We start from the raw sequence: 25,429 nt of genomic DNA, 5'->3' as shown, positions 1-25,429 counted from the left end.
CATGACTCTTAAAAAAAAAAGTCAAATTTCTAAGTTAATAATGTAGAAAGAGACAGAAAATTAGTGATTATTACTTAAGTTTCTTGTGACTCATCTGAAAGTTCATTTGAATATTGAGCTTCTATTTAGCTGAACCAGAACATGAGTTCTATTGCTTCTAGACCTGGACCCTGCCCAAAAGAGTATATGATTTTCTTCTTGAGACCAGTTCATTTTCAACAGCTCATCCCAATATTAATTTTAAGAGAAATTAATGGGAAAAATGTATTATACATTATCAGAAATATTTGATTTCACATCACATTTAAATCATAGAAACTTACTGCTGCCATGTCCTTAATCAGCTTAATAATGATCTCTGAAATCTGTGTAGGTGTTGAACCCTTCATCCACCAATGGCTTTCACCTCGCCGAATATAGCTACAAAGAACACATTGTAATGCATGAAATAAATTCAATTAGTTATTAGTTGTCAAAATACACCAAAATAAATACTGCACACATTTGGTGCAGGGTTGGTTTTTATTTTTTCAATAAAATTTATTAGTAACTTGACTTATATTGTCAGTGTTATTCATTTTTTTCCCATCTATTAAACAAAGATCATAAAGGGCACCATAACTGACTTCAAAATATATATTTCTTTTATAACTTTTGCTGGAGAACATATATGTATTTTTAAACAAACCTGGAATTGAAGATCATTGGAAGTGTGACTGTAGTAACTCCTTTGCCTGCGGTAGTGCCAGCTGTCCCAGTAATAGTAGTTCCTTTGGCTTTTAGCTGTACAGTGAGAGCTTTGGCAATGCATCCCAAAAACATATCTAAAATACCCAGTTTATTCCAATCTCCTTTTTCTGTTGAGTGAATAATATCACTTATATCCGCTGGTGGAAGAGACTTCACTCCTATGATACTAGCCAGGCGACTAGGGGTTACCTCAGGCAAAACACGCCTTAGTAGCGATGTTACCTGGAAAAAGAATCAAAATATCACAATTCTTAACACAAGAGATGGAGCTTTCAAACAATAATTACAAATTGTTCTGTAAGACAGAATGTATGTACTCTGTGTATTCAAATCACAATTGTAAGAAATTCTAAAAGGTTTCTATCTTGCTTTGAAATAACTGTTAATAATACTGAGACAAGGCTTAAGAGTCCAGAACAAATACCACTCAAAAAAAAGAAACAAAACAAAAAAACACCCGAACACAAACACACAAAAAACACCTTCATCTTCATGTAATAATGAAAACCTGCTTTGTACTGAACTTTCTAATGAAATTTCTGAAATACAGATGTGTGTAATACTTTAAATTGCTGGCATATTACATACTCATTCTGTATACAATCTTTAGATGTCAGAAACTGTAGTAAAACACTTAGAGACACTTGAGACTTTTGAAAACAGAGAATACTTTTCTTGAGGTATTAAGAATTAAGGATTCTTAATTTGGTACTTCCATAGTACCCTCCCTCACTCTTTTTTAATTTTCCTTGTGATACTCAAACTTGGTGCTTTTGGATAGGAAATCTGTGCTAACTGATCTGGATCTAAATTGAGTTGTTTTATTTAGATTTTTTTTTCTTATGTGAAATAGCCTGAATATGACTAGCAAAATAATTTTTAAGTGAAAATCCAAAATTCTATTTCAAAAAACCACCAGTTCGAGTACATATTATCAAGTTCATTATTATACCTTTGTTAAGACTCTTTTCTATGAATACCAGGATGGATAAGGAATACTTAGCACTCACCTGTCTCTGCACCCTCGGAGAAGCGGTATGTAATAACGAGAAGAGATCCTGGAGCAGAGTCAGCTGCTGAGCCAGATACTGCCGGCCTACATTGGAACCACTCAATGCCAGAACCATTGACAGCAGCTCAAAGCAATACGCATCAGAAGAAGCATCTTCATCATTAGGTTGTGAGTTGGCATTCTCTTTGCTAGAGATGGCATGCTCCCATTCCTCACGCACACGGGTTGCTTCCATTCTTATGGCCTGGACTATATGAGCACATACCTAGCAAGTGGAATCCAAATACACAGTTAACTCCTAAAAACTTTTAGAGTGTTATTACTTGTGTTTTAAGTATGCATAGCTATGACAAAAATGGAAAACCAGTAAAATTTGTCCTATACTTAAATTATTTCTCAACATTACGGAATTGAAATTAAGAACAAATTTAGATTTCAATTTAGAACATTTAGATAAAGTTCTTTGGAATGAATATTTATATTTAATATTGAATTTGCTCATTTTCACTCTGGAAAATTACAAAGATCTTTTTAGTATTTTGTTTAGTTTACTCTCTGGGAAAAGATTTTAGAAAGCATATTTTCATTTTACCAATAACACGTTAAATCAAAATGAAACTCAGTGTCTGATAACACAGAACAATGGAAGGTGTAATGTCAAATAAGAGGTTCTGTATTTCCTGAAAATTAATATATTTATTATAACATACTATTATAATGTAATATACATATAAGGTACATATTTATTATAACATTATAATACTGAAAGTATTTCAGAGTGAACAAACCTGCTTTTGCAAATTTGTCAGTTTGCTCCGGCTGAATATGATCCCTACCATGTGCTCTTTCAGGTCTGCATCTGATGTTGCCTTCATAAAAAGAGTACTTAGTATTAGATCAAGAGTGCCAAGAACAAATCCTAACTTCTGTAGCCATTAATATGAAGTACCAACAAACTTTGCTCTAAAAATTTGCAGCTTTTTGTTGCACAGAAGCAAGATATATAAGCAGAAAATATTTAATACTGGTTAGTATTTTTTTTTTCTTTATGAGTAAGAGGAAATTTGAACACAAAATCAGGTAATAAGTGAAACAAGTGAAGCGCATTTATTTGAGATTCAGTTTCCTCATCTACCTTAATACAATCTCTGATTATGTTTTTGTAGAGCACTGCATGAAATATACTTTTCACTTTCTATAAAGTTAATATATTTTGCAAGAAAAGAATCAGGGAACACACACTTATTAAACTGCTCCTTGCAAGAATATATACCAGTATACCAGCTAAAAGGATACCAGTGGGGTTTTTAAAATACTTTTTATCCAAACATCAACAGAACACTTTCTGTCTTCAAGAAGAAGATATTAAGCAATAAAGATTGTCAGGCTGACCATTACTGCAGGTGTTAAGTACTTCTGTATATTTAAACATGATTTGAGTCACCAGGGTATGGTGTTTCCATTAAACACATATGCCCCAATAAATATTTACTATTACTACTGGAAAAAAAAAAAAAAAAAGTGAAAATCATCCTGGATAATTTTTTCACCATTGCAATATTGAGAGAATACAAATAAATACATTGTGTACTTTTTCTTCTCCTTCTGGGGAAGACAGGAGGGCTTTTTCTTCTTGTTCTGGAGTTGGCTCAGCATCACCAGAGATGAGTTTTCCAAAAACCTGGAAGAAAGGAAGTGATAACTACCTTATCTCCATGATAAAGTTGCGCAGAGGTGACATTTTACATTAAAACAAGCAGCACTGAAAGCACAGAAATTATAGTAAATTTCACTGTACAACACATGAAAGTCCTACCTGAGATGTAATAAGTCGGAATACTCGCAGTGTCTCAGATTCACAGTTTCTTTGCTGAGCTACACTTGCAGAAATCTGGCCTGCTATTTTAATGCTTTCGCCATCTTTCCATCCAAGAATTTTCACCTGTCGAACTCTGAGTGTGTTCTCAGGACCCTTCAATTCAATTTTGATGATGTGATTATCACCCCCAGGAAGTTCACTCGTTACCCAGCCAATATGTCTTGAATCCAAGTCTACCTATTAAACAGGAAAATAAAGATGGGAACTGACACAGAAACATCAAACAAAAATACTCATAATTTTAAAGCAAATCCACTGTGTAACACTGGAATCAATGCACCATCTGCAATACATTTTTTATTCAGAGCAGTAATATTGCTCTGTTTAATTATATAAATATTCAAAAATGTGAATTCAGAATAATCAACTCATAAATACAATGACATACAGACACTATTTTCGTCTTCAGAGACTATTAAAAAACAGGAACTGTTAGTCACTCTATCTTCTAAGCAAAAATTCACACATTCAAAGCATTCACTTTGAATTGATGTTTGCTTATTTACTACTTTTTGTTAAAAAATAAAAATTACCATAATTTACCTCAAAATATAATGCATGTATATCACAGAATCACAGAATGGCCAGGGTAGGAAGGGACCTCAAGGATCATGAATCTCCAACTCCCTGCCACATGCAAGGACACCAATGTCCCCATCTAATACTGATCAGGCTTCCCATGGCCTCATCCAATCTGGCCTTGAACACCTCCAGGGACGGGGCATCCACAGCCTCTCTGGGCAGCCTGTTTCAGCACCTCACCACTCTCACAGTAAAGAATTTCCCCCTGACATCCAACCTAAATCTTCCCTCCCTCAACTTAAAACCATTTCCCCTTGTCATGCCGTTCTCTACCATTTCATAAAGTTGATTCCCCTCCTGTTTGTAGGTTCCATTTAAGTATTGAAATGTTGCAATGAGGTCACCCCGCAGCCTTCTCTTCTCCAGGCTGAACAAGCCCAGCTCCCTCAGCCTGTCTTCATAGGGGAGGCGCTCCAGTCCCCTGATCATCTTTGTGGCTCTCCTCTGGACCCTCTCCAACAGCTCCCCGTCTTTTTCATACTGGGGGTTGCACACTTGGACACAGTACTCCAGATGGGGCCTCACAAGAGCAGAGTAGAGAGGGACAATCACCTCCCTGTCCCTGATGGCCACCCCTCTTCTGATGGAGCCCAGGATACCATTTGCCTTCGAAGCCACAAGGGCACACTTCTGTCTCATGTTAAGTTTTTCATCTATCAAGACCCCCAGGTCCTTCTCTGCAGGGCTGCTCTCAAGGACTGCTCTGTATGAATGCTTGGGATTCCTCTGCCCAAATGCAAAACTTTGCACTTTGCCGTGTTGAACCTCACTAGGTTCACCTGGGCCCACCTTTCTAGTCTGTTGAGGTCCCTCTGAATGGCATCCCTTCCTTCCACCGTGTCAACCGCACCACTCAGCTTGGTGTCATCAGCAAACTTGCTGAGGGTGCACTCGATTCCATCATCGATGTCACTGATAAAGATGTTAAAGAGCAGCAGTCCCAAGACAGACCCTTGGGGAATGCCGCACATTACCAGCCTCCACCTGGACACAGAGCCATTGATGATCACCCTCTGCCTGTGGCCTTTCAACCAGTTTCTTATCCATCGAGTGGTCCACAAATCAAATCCACATCCCTCCAGTTTGGAGATAAGAACGTGGTGGGAGACTGTATGGGAACTGCTGAGTCACAGCCTGAACCTCTGATTGATCACCTGAGGCAAGCCATGAGTCAGCCAAAGGAGGCAATTCACCTGTGCTGCTCCTAGACCTATTTAAGAGCTGGCTACCAGTGGGGAAGGATCTCTTCTGGAGATTATCTCTATTGGTGCTTTGTGGTGAGCCCAGCTGAAGGGTAAGCCTCCCATTTTGTTCTCTTTTGTTATCGTTGTCCACTTTGCCTAACTCTCTTGATTATATTGTAACATCTTGATATCCATTGATCATACAATTGTAACATCTTGATATCCATTGGTTATACACTTGGCGAGCCAGGCAGGCCAAATATACTAAAATTAACATCATGTATTTTCTTTGGAATTTCTATAAATGGGTCAAGGGGGGGAACAATATTCCTCTAGAGAAAATGATTCCAGGGCAGATCCCAGGATTTGAGGGATCCCCCTATTATGAGTTAGCCGTTAATACCCCGAAAAATGGGGTCCCTTACGCGTTATGGGCAATATCTCCCCATACCGCATGGTGGACTATTTTCAAGGACTTAGCAAGGATGTCCTTAGCACTAAAGAAAAACAACTGGCTGCCTCCATGGTGGCATGGCCACTATTAAGTGCCTTAAATCATGCGGATATAAGAAATAATACTTTAGAAACTGAAAATCAGCTTTTGAAAGACCACATGGAAAAGCTGGAGCATGAACTTAGCGTTTTAACAGGGAAGAAGCCAATTCTACATCTTCCCGTAGGCCAAATTCGTAACACTTCAATAAATGATGACCAGACTCCTGAATCAACAGACTTCATTGATCAGGAGAACAAGAAATCCAAATCAGACCTTGAATGTCCAATTCTGACCGATCCACTGGAAGTCCATCCTGTCATAACCCAGAAAACAAAAAAAAGTACAGGACAGACCGGTAGGGGTGCCGCCTGATCAGTGGCCCCCTGCCCAGACTCATTTACATGTAATGGCTCGGCCATACATGGCAACAGAATTGATGGACTTAGTACAGCGATTTCGGCAGAAGCCTAGAGAAAGTGTGCCAGCTTGGTTATTAAGACTGTGGGATTCTGGAGCAGAAAGTGTCTTGGTGAATGGCCTGGAAATATCCAAGTTGGCCACCATGACTGTCCATCCTGCTCTCAGACAAAGGTTATATGTGGGTAATCAATATCGTGATGAAAACCATTCTATACTAGAATGGTTAATGGCAGCCGAATAAATCAGACATACCTTTACATACAGGCATGTGGTCCTCCATGGAGGACCTTCAAAATTACATCTGCGAACTGGGTGTAAGAGAGGCTATTTATGAAGATACATTTGATGGCCCTGATATGGTTAAATTTTCAGCAGGGATGAGAGATTTAATTTTACAGCAAGCTCCCTCCCATCTGTACGGCACCCTAGTCTCCATATTAAATCCCCTTGTAGCATCAGAAGCCGTAGTCCAGCAGGCTGCCCAGTTAGTTGCTGACTTGGGAGAAACAGAACGCCTGCGGGCTAGGCGCAATATTTGGTTTTTGGAGGAAGCAGAGGTCCTGCTGGTAAATAAAACCAAATGCTGACTACTCGAGCTCCTCCATCGGGACCCATAAGGGTATCCCGAAAACAAATGTTTAATGATTTAATTTGGGCTGGGGTCCAATTTGCTAAGATCGACCGCCAGCCCAACCACGTCCTTCTCCAGCTCTGGAGGCAACTAAAGGACAATCAAAAATTCCAGAGCTACCCTGAGAAATCAAGGGTAAGAGCTATAGAGAGGGTTCCAACAACAACATGGAACCTAGAAGATTTTATTGTTTCAAATAAGAAAAAAAAGCCACCTCAGGTGTATCGGGCCACAATGCCTCAGCCGTCGGAAGCAAAAGAATTGGCCCTAGCACAGTTCATGGAGTGACAAGGGATGTTAGTCCCCGTAGGGCCTCCACACCGGAGGCCCTGTGTAGAATTAACAATTTATTGGTCCCGAAAAAATATTCAAAGAGTTATGGCATTGGTGGACACAGGAGCAGAAACATCAATTATCTATGGAGATCCGGGAAAATTTGATGGTGACAGAGTGATGATTTGTGGTTTTGGGGGATAGACTATTTCTGTCACTCAAACATGGTTAAAATTGGGGGTTGGGCGTCTCCCACCTGGGGAGTACAAGGTGTCTATTGCCCCAGTCCAAGAATACATCCTGGGCATAGATATTCTATAGGGTCTGGCTCTCCAAACAACTATGGGAGAGTTCAGACTTCGACAAAGATGTATCAGTATCCGGGCGGTGCAGGCAATATTAAGAGGCCATGCAAAACATGGGCCTGTTTGCGTGCTGAAACCGCGCCGGATTACTAATGTTAGACAGTATAGACTCCCGGGTGGGCAAGATGAAATATCAAGAACGGTGCAGGAATTAGAAAAAGTGGGTATTATAAGACCTGCACACAGCCCATATAACTCCCCCATATGGCCAGTGCGAAAGTTGGATGGCACATGGAGGATGTGGATTACAGAGAATTAAATAAGGTCACGCCGCCTATTCATGTGGCCGTACCCAATATGGCCTCCCTAATGGACACATTGAGTAGGGAGATAAAAACCTATCGTTGTGTCCTAGATCTAGCAAATACATTCTTCAGTATCCCAATTGCTGAGGAATTGCAAGATCAGTTTGCGTTTACATGGGGAGGCAGGCAGTGGACCTTTCAGATCCTGCCACAGGGGTACGTGCATTCACCAACGTATTGTCACAATCTAGTGGCGTGTGACCTGGCTGATTGGAGAAAACCTGATGATGTTAACCTATATCACTATATTGATGATCTCCTGTTGACATCCGACTCACTAGAGGCAGTAGGACAGGCGGTGGATTCATTAACCGCCTATTTACAACAGAGGGGATGGGCTATAAATCCCCAAAAGTTGCAAGGTCCAGGCCTGTCTGTAAAATTCCTGGAGGTGGTTTGGTCAGGAAAGACCAAAGTGCTACCCAGTGCTGTTATAGATAAGGTTCAGGCGTTCCCAGTTCCTACAACATCAAAGCAGCTGCAAGAGTTTCTGGGTATATTGGGTTATTGGTGTTCCTTTATACCTCACCTAGCGCAGCTGCTAAGGCCACTGTACAGACTCAAAAAAAGGGGCAGCTATGGGACTGGGGGAAGACCGAACAGGATGCTTTCCAACAAGCAAAACTGGCAGTTAAACAAGCTCAGGCATTGGGTATATTCGATCCTACCCTCCCAGCTGAGTTGGATGTTCATGTTACTCAAGACGGCTTTGGCTGGGGCCTGTGGCAATGCCAGAGCTCTGTTTGGACCCCCATTGGTTTCTGGTCTCAGGTTTGGCACGGAGCAGAAGAAAGATACAGTATGATTGAAAAACAGTTACTGGCTGCCTATTCGGCATTACAGGCAGTAGAGCCAATAACTCAAACAGCTGCAGTTATAGTCAAGACCACTCTGCTGATTCAGGGGTGGGTGAAAGATCTGACCCACCTTCCTAAGACAGGGGTGGCCCAAGCACAAACAGTGGCACGATGGGTCGCCTATCTCAGCCAAAGGAGCAGTCTGTCTTCATCACCCTAGAAAGAAGAACTGCAGAAGATCCTAGGCCCAGTTACGTATCACAGTGATACACCAAAAGAAATACTGGTCGCTCCACCAGAGAAGAGTCCCATTCAGGGGGGAAAATATCCTATCCCTGAAGATGCCTGATACACAGATGGGTCCAGCAAGGGCAACCCGAGCAAGTGGAGAGCAATAGCACACCATCTTTCCACCCAGACAATCTGGTTCAATGAGGGGGATGGTCAGAGCAGCCAATGAGCAGAACTGCAAGCCGTGTGGATGGTTATAAAAAAGGAACCTGGTGATGGTATCCTGAACATCTGCACAGACAGTTGGGCTGTGTACCGGGGGCTCACTCTTTGGATTGCACAGTGGGCCACCCAGGAATGGACTATCCACGCCCGACCGATCTGGGGCAAAGGCATGTGGTTAGATATATGGAATACGGTCTAACACAGGACTGCATGTGTCTACCATGTTTCTGGTCATCAGCCCCTACAGTCACCGGGAAACGATGAAGCTGACACACTGGCCCGAGTTCGGTGGATTGAGAATTCACCATCTGAGAACATCGCCCGCTGGTTACATCAGAAGCTATGGCATGCGGGACAAAAGACAATGTGGGCAGCTGCTAAAGCATGGGGACTGCCCATACAACTATCTGATATTGTCCAGGCATGCCAGGATTGCGACGCTTGCTCCAAGATGAGACCGAGATCGTTGCCCGAAGCAACAGCCCATCTTGCTAGGGGACACAATCCTCTCCAGAGATGGCAGGTCGATTACATCGGACCCCTTCCTCGTTCCGAAGGGGCAAGATACGCCCTGACCTGTGTCGACACTGCAAGTGGGCTACTGCAGGCCTATCCAGTACCGAAAGCAAACCAGGCATATACCGTCAAGGCACTCACTAAACTGATGTCTGCCTACGGGACACCTCAAGTCATCGAGAGAGACCAAGGGACTCATTTTACTGGTGCAACAATACAGCACTGGGCAGAAGAAAATAACATCGAATGGCGATTCCACCTGCCACATAATCCAAAGGGGGCAGGCCTCATTGAACATTATAACGGTATTCTTAAGGCTGCCCTGAAGACAGACTCCTAGTCCTTGCAGGGGTGGACGAAAAGACTGTATGAAACCCTGCGGGACCTGAATGAAAGATCTCGAGACGGCAGACCCAGTGCCCTGAGAATGTTGCAGACGACATGGGCCACCCCGCTTGGGATCCAAATTACAGGCACTGATCATCAGGTAAGACCCCAGATTGGTAAGGAAAATAATCTTCTGCTCCCTGCCCCTGAGAATTTAGATCCGGTTACCCATAAAATAAAATGGCCCTGGAAGGTGCAGGTAGGACCCAAGTGGTGTGGCCTACTTGCACCTTGGGGGAGACTATTGCAGATGGGAGGCTCAGTAGTCCCTCCAGTAATAGGTACATGGCCTACTGATATTGTGGTCAACACTCCGATCTTTATTGCTAAAGGGACCCCCATCGTGTTCCTGTGGCAGATCAGGACACCTCCCTTGGTGCCTGATATCGTTATACAGCCGCAGATATCCAGCCAGAAAGTGTGGTACAGGCGGCCAGGACGTGCCCCAGTACAGGCAGAAGTGTTGACCCAGGATAGAAATACGGCCTGTATCTTGCCCTGGAGAGCAGACCTTCCCCTCCTGGTACCTCTGAAACATCTATATTACTCCCTGTGAGTCTGTGAGCCTTCAGGACCACCGGAAGGAACAAAATGCCATCAAGTGTTCCAGTGTTGCTGTCAGATCACGTACAACACCCGGTGATGGTCTGCATGGGACTGATGGAACATAGAACGGACCTGCACCTCAGGACCTCATGCCTCCAGTCGCATCATCGAGCACTGGCCCATAGAAGAGTATGGACATCCACTGATCATCACTCATCTTGAATTGTACCAACACACGTAGTGATAAAATTGTATAAGCGTCGTGATATAGCGGATCTCTGTATTAGGGAAAGCTTACCTTTTTGGTAACCTGATCATTGGTTCATGCTGTGAAGGGGTGGAGTGTATGGGAACTGCTGAGTCACGGCCTGAACCTCTGATTGATCACCTGAGGCAAGCCATGAGTCAGCCAAAGGAGGCAATTCACCTGTGCTGCTCCTAGACCTATTTAAGAGCTGGCTACCAGTGGGGAAGGATCTCTTCTGGAGATTATCTCTATTGGTGTTTTGTGGTGAGCCCAACTGAAGGGTAAGCCTCCCATTTTGTTCTCTTTTGTTATCGTTGTCCACTTTGCCTAACTCTCTTGATTATATTGTAACATCTTGATATCCATTGATTATACAATTGTAACATCTTGATATCCATTGATTATACAGGGACCATGTCAAAGGCCTTGCTCAAGTCCAGCTAAATGACATCGGTTGCCTTGACCTTGCCCACCAATGCCATCACTCCATCACAGAAGGCCACCAGATTGGTCAAGCATGACCTTCCCCTAGTGAAGCTGTGCTGGCTGTCTCGGATCACACGCTCATTCCTCACGTGATCAAGCATGTCATCCAGGAGGATCTGTTCCACGATCTTCCTAGGGACAGAGGTGAGGCTCACTGGCCTGTAGTTCCCTGCGTCCTCCTTGCTCCCTTTCTTGTAAATGGGAGTGAGATGAGCCTTCTTCCAGTCATCTGGGACCTCATTGGAGAGCCACGACTTTTCAAATATGATGGAGAGCGGCTCGGCAACCACCTCAGCCAGCTCCTTCAGAACCCTAGGATGCACTCCATGCGACCCCATAGACTTGTACACATTCAGTCTCATGAGGCAGTCTCGGACCTGCTCTGTCCTCACAATGGGAGGGATTTACCACCCCAGTCCCCACCTAGATGTTTAGGGAGGCAGGGCTCAGGGACGTGAGAAGTACTGGAATCCTAGCTACCAGTGAAGACTGAGGCAAAGAACTCATTCAGTACTTCAGCATTCTCTTCGTCTGTAGAAGCAAGTTCTCCTTTTACATTTACCAAAGGAGGTACACTCACTTTGGCCTGTCTCTTCTGGCCAATATACCTGTACTTTATCAGTACTTAAGTTATCTTATCTTGATTCACATAAAGCTCTGCAAAAGAAATATTAATTTTTTGGAAGACACTGACTGATTGCCTCTTCAAGAGAGCTGTGACTTAATCACTGTAAAAAGAACAAATGAATGGTACCATTTCAACTTCAATGCCACCACTGCAGGAGATAAAATGACAGGGTACCATGCCTCATGCCATTGCTAAGGGCAACCTGAGTGTCCCAAAATCTCTGTATAATCAAACTAGTATTTATTCCTCCTTCATTTCTACTAATCCTATGCCTGCATGAAATGTGATGCAGCAGGCAGGACTGACATTTTTTTATTCAATATCATGAGACAGAGGGTATGCATGAGTTGGGGTACTACATGTTGGTGCATGAGAGGATAAAAAGCCTGCTGGAAAAGTGCTAGAGGACTGTTTTAACAAGGAGCAAACAAAGCTGAATGAATGAAGTCTTGCTATCCTCTGGAAGTGAGTCTGGAAAGAAAACCTGGGCACTGTGTTCAAGCATACAAAGACACAGAGAAAACTAACAAGGTTCAGAGAAAGGTATAGACCATATACACATACACACACTTTGTATCTGTCTACATAAATCCGCACACTCATACTTCACTATTTATTATGAGACAATTATAACCAAGTTCGCTTTATTCAGATATCAAACATCCTTTGGAGCTGCATCTTTACCTTAAATGCCCACTGAGGATAAAAGGTAGAGCAAAACAAAGCCATCTCTCTCTCCCTCATCTAGTTGCACTGTACAGAATTTCAGTGTTATCAGTGTTACCTCAACAAAGGTCAGTGTGACATGGTTAAGACAGCTGCTTCTTGAAAATTTTTACCACTGTCAGTAAGACAAACAGTAGAAGTTCTGAGCTGCAAATGAGAACTGCTACTTTAAACCTTAAGTATATCTGATGGGACACATCCATGCCAAAATACAAAGCACTGTTCTCCGCATAAAAACAATGTGTTTATCATTTGGTTTAGTATCAGAAATGCAAAGATTGAATCACAGAATCACCAAGGTTGGAAAAGACCTTCAAGATCATCCAGTCCAACCATACACCTATCACCAATAGTTCTCACTAGACCATGTCCTTCAACACAACATCCAAACGTTCTTTGAACATCTCCAGGGTCAGTGACTTCACCAACTCCCTGGTCAACCCATTCCAGTGCTTGACCACTCTTTCGGACAAGTAGCATTTCCTAATGTCCAGCCTAAATCTCTCTTGGCACAGCTTGAAGCCATTCCCTCTAGTTCTATCACCAGTCACACAAGAGGCTGACCCACAGCTCACTACAACCTCCCTTCAGGTAGTTACAGAAAGCAATAAGGTCTCTCCTGAGCCTCCTCCTCTCCAGACTGAACAATCCCAGCTCCTTCAGCCACTCCTCATAAGGCCTGTGCTCCAGACCCCCACCAGCCTTGTCACCCTTCTTTGAACCCGCTCCAGGGCCTCAATGTCTTTCTTGCAGTGATGGGCCCAAAACTGGACACCGTACTCAAGATGCAGCCTCACCAGAGCTGAGTACAGGGGGACAATCAGTTCCCTGTTCCTGCTGGCAACACCGTCTCTGATGCAAGCCAAGATGCCATTGGCCTTCTTGGCCACCTGGGCACACTGCTGGCTCATGTTCAGCTGAGCATCAATCAATACCCTCAGGTCCATTTCCTCTATGCAGTCCTCCAGCCACTCCGCCCCAAGGCTGTAGCATTGCCTGGGGCTGTTGTGACCAAAGTGCAGGACCCAGCATTTGGTCTTGTTGAGCCTCATCCCATTGGCTTCAGCCCAGCTATCCAGCCTGTCCAGATCCCTCTTTAGGGCCTCACTACCCTCAGGCCGATCCAACTTCCAGCCCTCATGGCACTCAGTGCCCTTATTGAATACTGTTTTGAATCATAAACTCTGGACAGAGGTCAATAAGATACTTGAGAACTAAAAGTGATGGAAAAATGAGTGCTATGAATATACAGTAGATAGCTTATGTGGAAGGTACATAATTTTTTTCTTCTCTTCATAGTGTCCTACTTATGCTCAGCCTTAAGCTGCCCTCCTCTAATGAAAAATGATTCCATGTAGCAGATAAAATCTAATGACAATACAACACAGAGCAGCTGAGCGTCTGAGTATCTAACAGCATACACCATACAATTATTTCAGGCATATTTAGTTACGTATATACCTAAAATAAGCCAAACAGTTTGTTGGACCTTATAAAACACAAGCTAAACTGTCTATTTCAAAAACATTCTACACTATCTCTTACCCTTTCAGCTATGGTAATGAAAAAATTCAAGGAACATTTTAAAATCACCTTTTCTGTTCCAGTAATTAATGCTCATGAGTAAAAGTTTTGACCAATATTCAGTATATATAAAAACTCTGTTATTAATAATAGTATTTTCTAAGAAAATAGCACTATTTAATAACAGTATTTTCTAAGAACATTAAATGTGATACTTGCAAAACAATTTATCTGCCATGAGAAATAGAGAATATTTGCTCAGAAACTCTGTATCAAAACAACAACAAGAAAACAACAAAAAAGAACAACCCTGAAATTTTTCCAATTTTTCCAATGTCAACAGTTAAAATGGTTACCTGCTTTATTCTGCAGAGATCTTCTACTGCCTTACCAGTTAGGAAAGTCATTGAAGTCACTTTGTTCTACAACAGACAAGGAAAACAATAAAAAACTTAAACTAAAAAGCATTCAATTTCTTCCCCATTAAGAGAGTTTCATACAACTTGTTTCATCATTTTAAAAATAAATAAATGAATAAAAATTAACAGTGATCAAGACCAAGGACAAAGAATTCCAAAATACAGCTCAGTATATGTGTTTGTATTAAAAGTTCTATCTGAAATAAATATATATTTGTAGCAATACTGTCCAGACCTATAAAAACAAATCTAATAACTTAAGAAGTCTTTACTATCACGGTGATACAGTTCTGAGATGTTAAGTTGAGGCCTACTGGCATTACCAAATTGGTATATTAAGTTACTTAAGTATGCTATAATTTCCCTACATATAACAATTCTGTGTTTTATGAAGTACTATCACTATACAGAACACAAATGGAGGCAAAAAGGTAGGAATCTTCATGTAGGACATAGTGGACAACTGTACATTGTTAGAGTCTAGAAAGTCTACAAAATAGTTTGCATCTTATGAAAGTTCATTATTTGAGTGCTTCTACAGAAATGACAAGCAGAGAAATAATCCTATTAAATACTTAGATGCTTGAAAATGCATGTGAAATTGAACAGGCCATTAAGAATTACATTTCTCAGGTTCATGTAAATTACACGTTTCATCATCAATTTCATTATATCAGGTCTGCTTTCAAAACCACAGGAAAAAGAAAATTTATTTTAAAATGTGAAGTTCTGAATTGAAGTAACACAATCAACTGGATGGACAACATTGTGTTTCTTGAAAGATGAATTATATATAGCTGACTATGCATTTTTGTTTTTCATTTCTCATTTCTTTTTTCTCTTACCCCAAGATCTCTGGAATTGTCTACATGAACACACACATAGCGTGCATTGATTCCTTTCACACAGTTAATTGTGATGTTTTTAGTTTTGTTTTTATCTTCATCTCCTGACTCCCAGAATGTTTCTGTAGATCCATCTGTTAAACTACCAATCATGGCAGGTCGACTTGATGTTTTAATGTCAACAATGCTTGTTAGGTCTTTTAGACAAACCACTATACACAGTTCCTGTGAAAGCAAACAGAAAATATTAAAAATTTATTAAACCAATCATGGAATCATGGAATGGCTTTGGCTGGAGAAGACCTTAAAGATCATTTAGTTCCAACCCCTGCCACAGGCAGTGTTGCCACCCACGAGATGAGGCTGCCCAGTATCCCATGCAGCCTGGCCTTGAATGCCTCCAGAGATTGGGCATTCACAGCCCCCCTGGGCAACCTGTTCCAGCACCTCACCACTCTAACAAAGCCCAAATGCAGGCACTATTTACACCAGAAAAATCTTACACTTTTTCTCTCCAGTTAGGAGATGTGTTCTTTGAATTAAAGAAGCCATTTGTCAGTTCAAATTATTCCGGCCTTTAAACCAAAGGAAATACCATTGGCTAACAGATAAACCCATTGGTAAACGTGTAAATGTATTAATGAGCAGAAGAAAACAATTTAGAGCTATTCATTAGAAGTATTAATCTTGGCTCCTCAGAAGAGTAGAAGGAAAAAAGATGTGAGCAAGTTAAAAACTGGAACTATTTAGCACTTAAAAACTGAACTCATGCTGTTCATGGTTGATCTCTGCTTTTGAGAGAGAGGCATAATACTGACCTGACTCATGACTTCAAAACCTGACTGTATACTGATACTAAAACTTTCTTCACTATCTCCATCGTCAGATTTAGACAAAATATTGTTGATATGATGGAAAACATTGCTCTGGTGCAGGAACTGATGGTCAGATTGTTTGAATTTGAGACTCCAACACCTGGAAACACATTTAGCAGATTTTGATACTTTGAATACCCATTAAAAGATACAACCCACCAGCAAAGAATGCTATTATACATTTTTGTTTCTCAAAATGTATTGAAGAAACATTTAACTTCAAATATTTGCAGGATAATTTGTTCCTACTTTTTAAAGAAAACAGGAATAAACAAAATAGAATCATTATTATTCAATTTGCAACTTCAGCATCAAGACACAGGAAAAAGCTTACGGAGACTATTCAGGTGACAGATTTTTGAGTAAAAAGTATACTACACATGCAGATAGTACCACATTCTTCAATAGAAAACCTATTTTAAAATAGTAGGCAATACAGAACTTTAGAGGAAATATATTTTCTCTAAAAATCTTTTATACCAGTACACATAAAAACACCTACATACATATTTTACATGTATCTTTCTAAACGTAAGGAAATGCACACTTACTTTCTTACAGGAAACATAAAGATGTTTTCAACTTTGAATCTATACTGCAAAATCTGTTCACCTATAACATTTAGGATGTTTTCAGTCTCCTAAGAATTATTTTATTTTGTGCTTACCTTAAGGCCATTTGCTGTAATGCACTACCACTGGGCAGAGACATCATGAGATCAGAGATCGTTTGGAGTAGACGGTGAAAAGTGTGGGGTAATGGATGAGCTGCTTCCCCAGCAATCACTATATCAGACAGAGGATGTTCACACACTCTTGTGTCTTTCTCCTTAAATGCAAAGCAATTTGTATTTTGTTAACAGACTTTCATACAAAAAAAAGTTAAAGCAAACAGTAGGTTGCAGGATGTGGGGCTTTCTGGCACTAGATTAGCGCTTTGCTAATGACTTCGTTTGGTTTTGTTTTTTTTCCTCACACCTAAGAATAATCATAAAACTAATGCATTAAAAGACAGGAATTCATAATCATACAAAATCTGATAATTTTAGAGGAAAAAGTAATTCAACTGTGACTATTTTTGACCTCTTTTGAGGTCAAGTACAGTTTATACTAAAAATTTAAATTCCATAGGTAAAGTTTTGTTTCACAGAGAGGGGGTAAGGATCCTTTTCACATATACCAAAATCATTTCTGAGTTATTAGCAAAGATCAAGGAAGATATTGAATTTATTTCTCAACCTCACATACTTGTTCTGCATTTTCTTTATTTGATTTATTTTCTTCATCCTCCTCCTCTTCAGGTTCTACAGGTGCAGGAGTCAGGGAAGCCACAAAATGCCATAAAATATCATGAAGAGAAGTTGTTTGAATGACATTACAAAGAAGCCAGTTAAAAGCCTAAAATAAAACACACACAGGGAATTTCCAATTAAGTACATAAACTAGGATAAAAACACTTCATGTAAAGAGATATACTGATGCTTTTGGACAGTTAAATAATTATGCAGAGCCCTCCACGTAAAGCCTTGCTCAATAACTTAAAGAATCTATTAAAACGACAGATGTATTTCCAGACAACAAACATATTATTGAAGAAGATTTTCAGGTAATATTTTTGTATTCTTAACTTCTAGAGTTCATAATACATTCATAAAAGTCAAGTTTTAAAATGTTTTTTTCTCGCTTTTATACTTATATGAAAATTATAAATAAAAAGCCACAAGAAAAACACACAGAAATTACATATGTCCTATTATAATCACAAACAATCCGTTAGTACATTAATACCTCCATGGCAAATACTCGGCAAGCAGATTTCCGTAAGGCTTGTTTCATTGCTATTTCAAGTCCTTCCAGATCATGATGCTGGATTACAAATGCCAACACAGGCCACTGGAAGTTTCTCTCTCCTTTGGAAAGAGAGCTGTGGGCGGAGATTAACCGAGAAAGTTCAGGAGATGGATGTCTCAGGAGAGAGGACCCCACTTCTATTCAAAAGCAAAAAAATATGCATACATTAGGTTGCTTGTGCATTTTCATTTTACAGCCACAGTAAAAATAAAAAGCAGCAGAGAAATTTCAGAATTGATAAACTTTTTTTTTTTTTTTATTATCAGAAAAAAAACGTATTGAAAAAAAACCAGCATGGAAAAATGATGCTTCAACTGAGAATATAAGCAGACAATATCATCAAGAAACTACCATGTTAGCTTTTAAATTAAACACAGAACATGAACCACAAATTTCAGAACTGTAGTAATCCCTGATATTTTCTGAGGCTTAGTCCTGTGCAGATTATTAATAAAATATTGGTTGTTTAAGAGAAATAAAAGCAATTATATATATGTATATGTATATTTAAATACAGAATTGTCTACAGTTTCCAAGAATAACGATAAGTCCAATGCGACATCCTCAAATTTTTTTTTTTTTTCATTCCACCAGAATCGTTACAGGAACTACATGCTGTTCATAGTTGATCTCTGCTTTTGAGAGAGAAGCATAATACTGACCTGACTCATGACTTCAAAACCTGACTGTATACTGATACTAAAACTTTCTTCACTATCTCCATCGTCAGATTTAGACAAAATATTTTTCCAATATTTTTCCAATGTCTGCACTTTTACCTGCATCTCCACTGTTAACTCGTCGCCTGGGGATTGCCTTTACACGTGCTGGCAAAATGGAGTGCTGTTTGTCATATTCTGATGCAACAACTGAATATGACCTTTGAAAAACTGTGCGCTTTGCAAGGTCTGTATCTGTTATTGGACTGGTTTCCAAACTACAAAGGAATCAGAGAAATTAAAGATTCATTAGTAAATATGTACAGTGTTTTCAAGTTATGCATACGTATTAAATAAAGGAACATGCATTCAATAATAACAATGCTACTGCTGCATGAAAGTTTGTTTGATGTACCTAAAAACATTTATACTATATATACATTTATATATATACATTTATATATATATACATTTTATATATAAAAACTGTTTATACCCTGGAAAAGAAAAAACACGTTAGAATTGTATATGATGAAAAAGCATGAGAAGACTTCATAAAAAATATAATAATGTAACTCATAAGTTCAAACAATTTCGGTATTTTTCAGAGAGAACACAAACATTCTGATGATACCTGAATTGAAGTTTCAGGCAAAATTGTACTGAGAATGCATGTAAAAGCACCTATGAAATGAATTTTTATTATGCAAGCCAATTGAAATTTAGAGTATTAAGTGAAGGCAATGTTTTGAACATCTCCAGCGTTCAAGTCAATTTTCATTTGCTACAGCTATGTCTCTGACATGTTCTGCTCCTTACCTTCAGTGGACTTCTTAGAGTCTGCAGTCTGCAGAACTCCCAGCTTATGCTGTTCCTATAGGCCTCAGGAAACCATGGTGTCCACAATTTTAATAAAGGAATATACCAATACAATGCATTCTTAAGGAGTTTTGTTAGAAATGTTCTATTTATGAAAAGACTCTATTGCAGATTATAGTATTCCAATAAACTGCTCTTTCAGTCAGTATAAAATAAGAAATCAAAATACATAAAAAAAATAGATCAAAAGCAAATTTTCCCTTTGTTACATCACTGATGTATGAAAACCTCAAGCATCTATGTTGATTTAGGATTATTATTAAGTAATAGTAAGAGTCTTTTTTACCTTGGGCAAAACAGAAAAAAATCTGTAATTGTTTGAATTGGATTATAGAAAATTTGACAAAATAAAGACTAGGCTTAACCTGGTAAAAATCACCTAGCACTCTTGGTCCCGGATAGCATTAAACTGCCATTTCTCCACTGACATTTTAACTTTCTACAGAAAGAAACACCAAATTTTGCTTTGAAAATGTAAAGTAATGAAATTCCCTCTTAGTCAAACCTCCCCTCAAAATGAAATCTTGAAGAGCTACTACTTCTTAAAAGGGTAGTTCGTCCACACTACAATCAAGCAGTTGTGTCACAGAATGGAAATACAGGGGAAAAGTGCTAAATTTTCAGCTATGTTTCTTGGACAACTGCTTTTCAAACAATGTCTTCAGTTTTGCAGTTCTGGCAATAGCAGGAAAACTGCATTTGCCTCTAAGAGAAAAATAAGCAGGCCTGAAGTAAGGACGAGGGATTTGTCTTCTTGAGGTACACTGAAGATTTTTAGTGAAAAGTCTTTCACCAAGAGTGCTTGGTGAAGAGTCCTTCATCAATTTCTGAATGTATGACTTGTTTTATTTTGTTTGTTTTAGCATATTTTGGCTGTGAAATCAAGACCTTTCTAAAGAGAAGCGACTGATCTGCAACACTCTCAAAGTTTTAAATAAGGTTTGCAAACTTGCATTACCAGTGCCTGAATATACATCAGATACGCTATCCTTTACTGAAGACACTTAAAGAACAGTTTCTTGTGTTTTGGGTTTTTTTTTCTGCTATTTCAAGAGACTGGGCTGACCTGATACTTTAGCTACCTAATTATGACAATGTTTTCCATTATCTTCACTAAAAAAAAGTTAAAAAATTTTAAAAATTAAACTTTGTGTTCTGTTAGTGCATTAACATTTGCATGTAGTACCTAGACGAGAAGTACCTGGGGGGCATAGATTTCATATTACTCTCTGGTTCTTCAAAGACATTAGGGCTTGCATCAGGAGTAACCGAGATGTATGGTGCAGGTACGGAAGTTGAGCGGAGGTACCTCATTTCATCCTGGAAGAGGTTGTCATCCTGGTACCCAGCAAAGTTTTCATGATGATGCCTACATCAAATAAGGTTTCTCAAGTTAGGATTAAGAGTTACTGAATGTACAAAATACTTCCTTGAAAATACACGTAAGCAGCTAACACAATTCATTTACTATTCACCTAATGAATACAAGCTAGTTGCAATTTCCATCTTAGGGCAAAATACAGTGGCGTTTTCAACTGATGAGTTAAACAGTAACCAACACAGGGGCTGGGAAACCCATGATAGACATAAGACACTAAGATAGAGTTTACTCAATTTACTCAGAAATACTGGGCAAGCCCAGTTTTTTTGCTTTCTTGTTACTATTTCGAATGCTGAAGAGGGAACAGAAGCACATATGTCTGCTAGAACAATGCTTTAAGTTAAACTCTTCAGGAAATTCTAAATTCTTTGGACATAAATGATGCTGCTAAAAAATACTTAGCATCCAAAAGCTATTTAGGCTACACTTGATCATATGGGCAAATAACGGTCTAAGAAATTGAATAAGATCAGGAAATAATACCCTAAATACATAAATATTATAATCAATATTTGCAAACTTCCTTCAATTACCTTGCTAAAGTCTGTAGATACAGACATGGCATTTTTATGGGAAAATCTTCAGAAATTCCTTCTTTTAGACTCGGAAGTTGAGATTGGAATGCTTTTGCAGGGTGATAGCAGAGGATACTAGGCTCAGCAGCACTGCTCAGCGACAGCAAATACAGTGCGTTAGCTTTAATCACTTGGTGAGCTTCCATAGTTGGCAAGGCACGAGGAGTCTTAACTTGCATTGGTTTTCTCCTAGATTGCTTAATCTATAGCAATTAATGAAAAGAAAAAAAGGTGTATTTAAATTATTCTTCATCACAAGAGAAGCTATCAATATCACGTAGGTAAGCTGCTTGATTCTTCCTGTTATAAAATGATGCTGTTCTAAAATAGTACTTTTAACTTTTCATAAAAAGTTGTAAGTTTTCATGTTTGCTTCAGAATCAATTTTGTATGCAAAAAGTTTCAATACATTTAGTTTTATTCATTTAAACTAAAACTGTTCTGTTCTTTAAAAAAAACTTCCACATATTTGCATATTTTAAGCAAAAATTTGAAACTAGATATGGCAAGAGCAATATTAGATGAATGCCTTTCATGCTAGTACTCCATTACTCTAGTTCACCCAAAGCTTGGTTTTGTCATCACATGAAGACCTGAGTATGATCTCACGTAACATTATTGCGACATTGGTATTTCTCAAAACCTTCCATGATTCTGAAATTCCAAATTTTTCAGTCTACTTTCAAACTGTGAATGCATTAGTATTGAGCAGATAGAGAAAGACATAAGATAAACAGATAAAAATACCTTCTCTCTTGCTGCTGCTTGCTTTTCACGGAGGTATTTTTCTCTGCATCTATCACATACCAAATACCAAGTGCTTCCTCCAATACCACCATCACCACAATTACCAGCCCATCCTCCACAGAAGTGTCCTATGCTATTATAACCTTGGCCACCAGCATAACGACCACAACCTACATACAGTTAAAAAAAAAAAAAAAAACACAGTTATTTCAAAATAAAGATTTTTTTTCCTATCTTCGAAACAGGGATGTAGGTGGGGAAGGAAGGTGGTTGCCTGTCTTTCCTGTTAACAGATTTAAAAAATTACAGTGCACATTCATGCATCCCAGTGGTATCTGAAGAATCCAAATATTTCTGTTTTCATGTTTTTATTATTAACATGCCCAATGCATCAACAGTTTTCAACTTCGCTTAGTGATGGTAAAGTCAGTATTACATGTTAGCCAGCATATCTACAGTTTAACATAAATTACAGACCTACAACATATCTAACAAAGCTTAAAAGGGAATAAAGTGTATTCCTTTGCTGATTATTGGTTCTCTGAAAAATTGAGAGAACTGATAAGTGCTGAAGATGAAGGCTCCGTAGTTTACCATACAGTATTAGAAATAGTGCATACAACATCAGCCTGAACTTCACTAACAGGTAAAATTGTTTAGCTGGGTTTACAAGCTAGAAAACACAAATAATTTTGTCACTGACAAGACTACTTATTACTGGCTACATCACAAGTATTTTTTAAACTCAGTTGACAAGCAAACAGTAGTTAATATCTACCTAAAAATTATTTCCTTAATGATTCCATAATTAAACTCCTGAACAGACTTGGGTAATGTGTAGAGGGAAAAAATTGCTGTTTCATATTTTACAAGCTGCCTTCTGATTAATGCTCACAAATCTACTAACCACACGTTTTTTTTTCTTTTTAAAACATAGATTTTAAATCAAAGTTCACTCATACCAAGAGATAACACAGCAGATAATCAATAGTAGAATAAAAAACTTTTGGCAGCATAGACATGTGAATTAACCGTAACTTATACTTTTTCTCCCTTTTTTTCAGCACTGTTCAGAGTCCTAGAGTGTAACAAGTAGCATTTTTCTGAAGTAGTACTGTAAAGTCTGATTGCTGATTTGTCTTTATTTCAAAAATTTTCTTCATGTTTGAGAGCCTATATCCTTAAGTACATTTGAATTTAAATTTAGCATGTGTGGTAAACTGTGTTAAAACATTAAACAAGGCAGCCTGACTTATTTCCATAACAGCAACTAATACAAAAATGTATGTGTATGATGTATTTTGCAGGCAGACACAGGAAGCAAAATATTGAATCTTACCTGGATGAGCTTGTCTCATGTGGTAAGTCACTGGATATGGATGTGATTCTCCACACAACTCACAGATTGTGTCTTTTTCAGGTCCTCCTACAGCTAGTTGGGCCATCTCACCAAAAAGATTTCCCCTTGGTCTGGCCTCAACCTTTTCTTTTTTCTTTTTCTCTTTCTTGGTTTTCTTGTTATCTTTGTCATTTTCCTTCTTCTTTAACACTGCACAAGAACCAGGACTTGGAAAAATCATATTTTGGGAAGCTGCTTTAATAGTTGCTAAAGAAATATCTTCCCAAAAAGCTACCAAGTGCTGCAGTGTTAATGGAAGAGGAGACTTGGATTTCATAGTGTGATGACTGGATGTTTCAAAGGAGGTAGTTTCAATTTTTCCATCCTCACACTTTTCATGCAAAGGTGGTTCTTTTAACATTGAAAGGACCTTGTTTTTGTTGATGCTGCCCATTTTAGATATATCTGGTCCATGGGGAGCAATGTTGAACATGTTAAGAGCAGAGGATATTTCCAATGAATGCCTATTTTTCAACTTGGTTTCTTTTTCCTCTGCAGGTTGTTGACTGAGACTGCTTCGTATTGGTGCATGCTCTTTGGACAGCTCTGGATTAAACTTCAAAAAAGATGAACAAGCCATAGCATCATGAACTATTCCTTCATGCCAAAGAAAAGCAGCGAACACAGCTCTAGCACATTCTGCAACAGAAGGTGACATTGCTTGCTTGGCTGGCTCTATAGACTTGGAGCCATCTCCTTTAAAAAGAAAATTGGATTTCTCTTTTTTGGGTCTTGTATGCCTACCAGCACATTTACGGCTCACTTTTGGAGATGCTCTCATGTCTTGCTCATCTTTCAGAGGTGCTTTCCCTATGCTGAAATGAACTTTACTAGAACTGTCGTCTAGACTTCTGAATTCTGTGCTGTCTTCACAAGTGCTATCTGTAATGCTGTTAGTCTTCAGAGTACTTGAAGTACACACTTCAACAACCTCACTGTGAAGGTTTTCTTGGACGACATGAGGGGATGGAGCTCTATTTTCGGTTTCTGTAGGTGTCACATCCTTTGTAATAATTTTTGGTTTGGGTGAAGTTGATCTCCCCCTTAAAGATTCTGTTAGTGGTACTTTCTTTTTGCGAAGAGTGTCTGGATCTAATGTGTAAGAATCTGATTTGGATCGTTCTCGAGGAGGATCAAGCTTTGTTTTTACAGGAGATGAAGCTTTCTGAGGTACCGTTTTATCATGGGGTGATGAGGATCGTGGAGAACTAGCACCAGATCTAACTGCTGTAAGTGTCTTTGTCTTTGGAGAAGATGACCGAGTTCCTGGTCCCGGAGATTCAGCTCTCAGACCAGTTGTAGTTCTTCCATCAGTTTTTAGTGTTTGCAAAGTATTATGATTTGGAGACAAAGATCTGCTGTGAGAATCTGACCGCAACTTTGCAGCATCTGACTTCAGCAGCAGAGATTCACTGGCTGTTAGGCCGTCAGTATTTCTAGGCTTCTTCTGGTCAGCAGCAGCTCTATTAATTCGCACATCAAGCTTTGGTGACCTGCTGTCAGCTCTGTGTTTTGATGACATGTCTGATTTTCCTGCTGGAGAAATAGGTCTAGCAGCTCCTGAGAAATTCACTCGGTCACCTGTTTAGC

The 25,429-nt window shown here is 39.3% G+C and overlaps 1 protein-coding gene across 16 annotated transcripts in view; it reads right to left on the bottom strand.

Annotated features, from left to right (window-relative positions):
- MYCBP2 (MYC binding protein 2) overlaps window positions 1–25,429 on the bottom strand; it is a 210,416-nt gene that overhangs the window by 20,414 nt on the left and 164,573 nt on the right. For 10 of the 16 annotated variants that reach the window (XM_052705771.1, XM_052705776.1, XM_052705774.1 and 7 more), the window contains 17 exons: window positions 23,780–25,420; window positions 22,441–22,610; window positions 21,652–21,896; window positions 20,924–21,106; window positions 18,979–19,136; window positions 18,137–18,336; window positions 17,597–17,746; window positions 17,017–17,177; window positions 16,293–16,449; window positions 15,475–15,699; window positions 14,567–14,632; window positions 3,579–3,818; window positions 3,345–3,443; window positions 2,551–2,631; window positions 1,761–2,027; window positions 689–972; window positions 324–420 (listed from right to left, as the gene is read on the bottom strand). In XM_052705771.1, the coding sequence (XP_052561731.1) occupies window positions 324–420; window positions 689–972; window positions 1,761–2,027; window positions 2,551–2,631; window positions 3,345–3,443; window positions 3,579–3,818; window positions 14,567–14,632; window positions 15,475–15,699; window positions 16,293–16,449; window positions 17,017–17,177; window positions 17,597–17,746; window positions 18,137–18,336; window positions 18,979–19,136; window positions 20,924–21,106; window positions 21,652–21,896; window positions 22,441–22,610; window positions 23,780–25,420 (4,424 nt within the window). The remainder of the gene's footprint in view (window positions 1–323; window positions 421–688; window positions 973–1,760; window positions 2,028–2,550; window positions 2,632–3,344; window positions 3,444–3,578; window positions 3,819–14,566; window positions 14,633–15,474; window positions 15,700–16,292; window positions 16,450–17,016; window positions 17,178–17,596; window positions 17,747–18,136; window positions 18,337–18,978; window positions 19,137–20,923; window positions 21,107–21,651; window positions 21,897–22,440; window positions 22,611–23,779; window positions 25,421–25,429) is intronic. The other 6 variants (XM_052705773.1, XM_052705779.1, XM_052705784.1 and 3 more) reach the window with 3 other exon arrangements.

Source organism: Tympanuchus pallidicinctus, unplaced genomic scaffold (assembly GCF_026119805.1).
Source record: "Tympanuchus pallidicinctus isolate F22 unplaced genomic scaffold, pur_lepc_1.0 scaffold6, whole genome shotgun sequence".
Classification (NCBI taxonomy): Eukaryota; Metazoa; Chordata; class Aves; order Galliformes; family Phasianidae; genus Tympanuchus; species Tympanuchus pallidicinctus.
Note: the sequence above shows the minus strand (reverse complement) of the source record. Positions and strands in the feature narration are given on the sequence as shown.